Source organism: Dysidea avara, chromosome 2, assembly GCF_963678975.1.
Source record: "Dysidea avara chromosome 2, odDysAvar1.4, whole genome shotgun sequence".
Classification (NCBI taxonomy): Eukaryota; Metazoa; Porifera; class Demospongiae; order Dictyoceratida; family Dysideidae; genus Dysidea; species Dysidea avara.
Genome location: NC_089273.1, coordinates 43,611,106 through 43,616,861, shown reverse-complemented (window position 1 = coordinate 43,616,861; position 5,756 = coordinate 43,611,106). Strand labels below are relative to the sequence as shown.

The window sequence follows — 5,756 nt, the reverse complement described above, 5'->3', positions numbered from 1 at the left end:
TTATATTATATGTAATGGTTGTAACGCTGTGGGGGGTGCAACCATTACATATCGTGCAACCATTACCTGATATGTACGCAGCGCACTTGCCCTCGGGCGATGCGCTGCGTACATATCAGGTAATGCACGACTTACAGTGTTGCAACTAATATGTTACACTTCAAAGTAGCTTTTTAAGCTTTTGAAGGTGCTTTTTAAAGTAGTTCTAACCCTTTCAGGTTACTTTTACAGTAGTTTTAAGCTGCTAAATTCACGTTTAAGTTAAATGCCTTTGATGTGGTTGAGGTGCCTTTAATGTGGTCTGGCATTTGTCCAGGATCCTCTGTGGTGGTTGAATATATCATTGTGGTTACTATATCAAAGCTTCACATTAGCTCTTACTATAACACTAGCTGTAGTACCTGCCCTATCGTGCAGGGCAGTATGTACAATGACATGGAAATTAAATGAAATTACAGTTGGTAATATACTATTATAGATACTTTATAAAAGACTAAGGAAACAATGTAGTGTAAGGATTGCATGAATGCAATAATTGTGGAGAAGTGCACTCTTATTGGAATATTTTGTGACTTAAGTTGCTCAAATTCTACCATCAACCAAACATACCATGAATTGTGACCGGGCCTGCGATAATAGGGCATGTGGGCACATGATTTTTGCCTACTTTTTCACAGTTTCATCGCTCATAACCTTTTGTACCATTATGCTATGGCATTGCAATTTTCAGCTCTTAGTATTCATTTAATTGGCATCATGATGCAAGTTACAGAATGGAAATGTACTTGTCCAGTACTAAGATATGACCTGTATAGTGATGGTGTGTAGTTTGTGCCCACATGCCCTGTTTTCGCAGGCCCAGTCACAATTACTGTAATCTGCACTACAACGATTCTGTTATGACAAAATATAACGGCTTTATAAAATATAACAGCATGGGCACAGAGTGGGGGCTAGCAAGAAATAATAATAAATGAAAACGAAAAAAATTGAGTCATCCAGCCCAAGACAGCTCTTGGAAAAAACCTGCCAGCCTTTTCTTTTGTTTTGCTGCACAGGAAAAACCGAAAAATGCTCCACTCTGCTTTGTATGCATGTGTAGAAAGAGTTCAAATCATTGCTGCAAAGTCTATAAATAGCTCCCATTTTCACAACGTGCCCCACGTTGTGAAGAACAGTCTGCCACGGGACCGTGTCATTTCACTGTGTAGCTGCAGTCATCCCTCCTCCGAGCAAACCATCCAGGATATGCATAAAGACAAAAGAATAGAAAAGATAAATAGTTTAACACATACATAAATACACAAAGCAACCATCTGATACATTTTTTTACCATAATACCTTCCTTACCACCATCCACAGGTGCTGATCCACAATATCACAAAGCAGCAGTAGCAGCAGACAAACCTAACTAAAGTGCATGTGTTTGCCTATCTAAAAACCTCACTATAGACTACATTACGTGTTTTGCAATCCCCTCTAACTAAAAGTGTCAATCTATCTGCTGAACCTACCCTAGATAGTGCCACATAAAGCATGCCGTGTGTGAAGCTTTTGTCCGTCAAATCTAATCCTACAGCCTTAAAAGTTTGGCCCTGGCTTTTGTTAATGGTCATGGCAAAGCAAAGTGCAATTGGAAATTGAAGCCGTCTAAATTCAAAAGGCAAAACCGAGTTACTCGGAATGAGAGGAATGCGTGGTATTATAATATCGTGTCCTGCATATCTACCGTGAGAAATCTTGGCCTCTACTGTGTTAGCCGACAGTTTAGTAACTACACACCTACTGTAGTGCCATTAGTAACCCTTGGAGGATCTAGAGAACGTAGAATAATAATAGGAGTGCCTACTTTAAGTAAGAGAAGATGCTGAGGTAGTCCAGATACCTATAAAGAGTTCAAGAATTCTGTTGGAAAGTGAACAGCCTGAGATTCATCAGGTATGGTGTCCAAGGACTTGTAGCGTGCATTCTGGAAGTCTGAGATCTCATCCACCTGATTAGACCTCAGAGCAAAGGTTGCCTGATCACAACCCTTGTGTACGTATTTCAGTACATACTTGATGGATTTGATGGACACGCAAAGCTCGACATTACTGTGACAGTTTAAAGAACGAAGCAGAAGTTTGTTGTAAGGCACAATCCACCTGTTGTCAATCTCTTGAGTAACGCGAGACCCCATCACCCTCATATTAATGGTAGCCACTTGTCCACCATCCTCAGGGCTCCTCCTCATGTACAGTGGGTAACTGTCTACACGTAGTTGGGTATCAGCCTTGAACTGCTTTGGGTAGCTCTTACTGCAGCGGCCATCTTCCATGCAGGGTGAGTCAGGGTTGATGCTCCCACAGGGCCCATGTACCATGTTGGAAATCACGATCTGATGCAGCTCAGGATCAACCATTGGATCAGGGATCTCAGCACAGATGACGTCATCAATCTTATCTGGAGTGATCCTGTACTCTGGAATAAGCCATTGCAGCAAATGGCAATGTGGCAAACCGCGCTTTTGCCATTCTGTTGAGTAGAGCCAAGCCCGTGGTTTCCCAAAAATCATCTCCTTTGTGAGCATCTCTAACAATTTCTTCACCTTAAGCCTAAACACACGGGCCACTAAGTCTGGACGGTCCAGAGGCTCTTGACCTGGTAGTAGATTGTTCCTAATCTCTGGCCAATTAGGATTGGTGGTCATGGTGATAAAGAGGTCGGGGTGGCCATACTTTAGGTCATTGCATCCTGCTGACGCTCATGCATGTAGCGTGGTCCACCAGTAAATGATGACGGTAGGATCACCCTACGACCAACATTCCTGGGGTCACCATCCCCATCTACCACTGCATCCCACAAATCCTGGTAGCAATCAGCACGTAGTGCCTTTTGCTCACGCCTGAGAAACTGTAAACGCTCAGTTTCAATCTTACAGTATGCGTCAACCAGGAATTGCTGGAAAAGCCTTTTAGCTTTAAGCAATACAGGCACTTGCTGCCTGACCATGATGTGGTAGCGGTAATACACCATGGCTGTCAATTTCCTACCATTAGCCAATTTCAGGTTGATGTGCCTTCCATCGGTGCCATAAGAAAAGAGTAAAGGATACTGTAAAGGATCATACCCCCTATGAAGTTCAGAAATGCACTGCAAAGACTCATCCCTATAGTGCAAAACTATGTCCCTATTATTCACATTATCATTAGGCATTAGCACTCCTACCTCATCACACATCGGGCTATTGTACCTCCTAGCATGCTCTCCTACAGGCCGTTTGTTCTCATTAATCACTACCCTAATATTTTGCTGGCTCATCATGCTGCTCAAATATTTCTTTAGCTACCTTAATAAGTTGAATATAGTGATTATCGTCATGCAAAAGCTCAGTAATACCCCTAACTATGTCAAGCCTTAACCCATCAACTATCCCACATCTTGTAGCTACTTCAGTTTGCTGGTTGTCGATAAAATAAATTTGGGAAAATTTAGGAGACTCACCTGTTGATGGAACTAAACTACCTATACGATGATAGACTTGACCCTGTACTCTAAAAGAAGGATTGAAGCCAGCCATAGTTATCTCGTTACAGCCAAAGCTTGTCATTTGAAATGCACTATTATACTTACGTATGCTAGCTAGAAAATGTTTACCTGCTGTGTTTGTACCTTCACACAGGTGTCTCAAGAATGACTGGGGCTGTGGAAATGCCTCTAACCGGACATTACCCTTCAAGCAACAAAGGGATTCGGTCTCCTGGGGAATTTTAATGCACCGCAGTGTGTGCATTCTACACTAAGTGTGCCTACATCTGTAGTGTTGAAGAAGTTGTGTGGCTGATAGTTAAGCCCCCTAAAGCTTGGGTGGGTGCTTGCACGTACCTGTTGTCTGCGTGCTGTGTTAGCCTGCTGCTCCAGAGCTCTGTAGAGTGGATCAGCTCGAGCTTGTTGATGGGAAGCTGTATCTTGTTGTTGCTCCTCCCTCCTTGTTACTGGGTCCACACGCGCAAGTCGACGGGCAGCTGCATCGTGGATCCGTTCCTGTGATCTTCTTTCTTCGTCCTGGCGGGCCACACGATGGGCTTCTGCGTCACGTTGTCGTCGTCTCTGTTGTGAGTCGAGTTCACACCTAGCACTGGATGAGGTGGTAGCTCCAGTTGAAGCCTCCTGGCGGCGCAGTATTTGTCGTTCTGCTTCTTCCCGTCTCTTCTCTGGATCCAATCTTTGGTTCTGCTTGCGTCTCTTTGCTTGAAACGCACAAAAGGTAGACGATCGTTTTCGCTTAGGCGGCATGCTCGGGCATGCTTACACAGCACATCAAATGAATTTGAATTAGAAATATCACGTGTGTACAGTTGGCAAAAACACATGCAGTACAGTGCGAAAAAAGGTGTACTGAAAAGGTTCCCAAAACGAAAAAAAAATTTTAACACCAGCTGGACTCGAGCCCACAACCTCGCGCACGTAAGACAGGCACCTAAACCATTAACCTATTTACTTCACCACATTGTTACAGCAATATTTTGTCTTATAAGGACTTGTACAAATGGACTGAGATGGGTGTTTGCTTGCGGTTTGCATGCGGTTTATAGAAAGAATTCAAGCGAATTTTGGTCTACACGCCTGCCTTCGGCGGCCCTTGGGCGACTAACGATAGCTCGCACGAACTTTTCGAAAGCGCCATTGTTGAGCTCAATGATCAGCGCTTACGTGACGCCAAGGACGCTTCGAAACGCGCAGCGGTTCGAGAGTACAATGCGTGACATCAAATGGAATGCAGACAGACAGACGGCTTTTCACTCTTATAGACTAGTACTTACTATGTAAGGTTTTCAAAATGTATAAGAAACCTTATCACCATGAGACAGTTTTGATTGTGGGATTCGGTTGGTCTCAATTGAGAGCCACAGGAGGGCTCAATTGTAGGTCACAGGAGATCACTGAAGCCCACAATGTAAAGTGGATGTTGCTCATATAGGTTTCATATACATTTTACTACAGTATTCAATAGTAAGAAGCATTAAAGCTGTACAGTTTGTGGAATGCAGTAATGAGTTGTCAGTACAAATGTGCCACATCACATTTGTAGCATAAAGAATTCCTTTGATCTGAGGTGTGAAAGTGTTACATAATTGTATGTATCAATTTTGCATTTAGTACATAATGCATAATTATATATGTGCTGCAGTATATTTCCAGAACATTAGTAAAGCATGTGGTTTGTTTAGACTTACCACGGCTGTATAGGACAATATATGTGACCAGATTTGCGAAATAGGGCTTTCCACACACATCCAATTTACCAACTTTGACAACTCATAACTTCAGATTGGAAATGGCTATTGATTTGAAATTTGGTCAGTATTAAGAACTAACATGGCATAATGGATGGAGAAAGTTTCAGGTTAATATGTTTCTTGACTACTAAGTTATGTAAAGCTTTAATAAATCAACTGTAAAGCTTTAATAAATTAACTAGTCTCCATTTGGTTCTACTTGGGGTACTTAGAGATAATGAGTCACTCTCTAGAATTCCTATGGATATAATTACATGAAAATATCAAGGAGAAAACATCCTGACTGCCTGGTAGACTCCTGTAAGCGTTCGTGCGTAAATCGGATGGCTGCAGGTTCGAGGCCACCTAGGTCCAGTCATGGATTTTTTCTCCTTTCTGCAACTTTTCAAACACAACTAATGTCTTAGTATCTAATGTCTTTGAGCAGGCTGTAGGACCAGATGTCCTACAGACCTTCAGCACTTGTGCTGTAAAGCT

At 42.5% G+C, this 5,756-nt stretch overlaps 1 protein-coding gene across 1 annotated transcript; it reads right to left on the bottom strand.

Moving 5' to 3' along the window:
• Positions 1 to 1,002: 1,002 nt before the first annotated feature.
• On the bottom strand, positions 1,003 to 4,371 carry LOC136247418 (troponin I-like). Its single transcript, XM_066039089.1, has 2 exons — positions 3,865 to 4,371; positions 1,003 to 1,407 (listed from the first exon to the last, which is right to left on the bottom strand). Exons 1-2 carry the CDS (start codon positions 4,273 to 4,275, stop codon positions 1,330 to 1,332), a joined length of 489 nt encoding a protein of 162 aa, XP_065895161.1. The 5' UTR covers positions 4,276 to 4,371; the 3' UTR covers positions 1,003 to 1,329.
• Between the last annotated feature and the right edge of the window lie 1,385 nt (positions 4,372 to 5,756).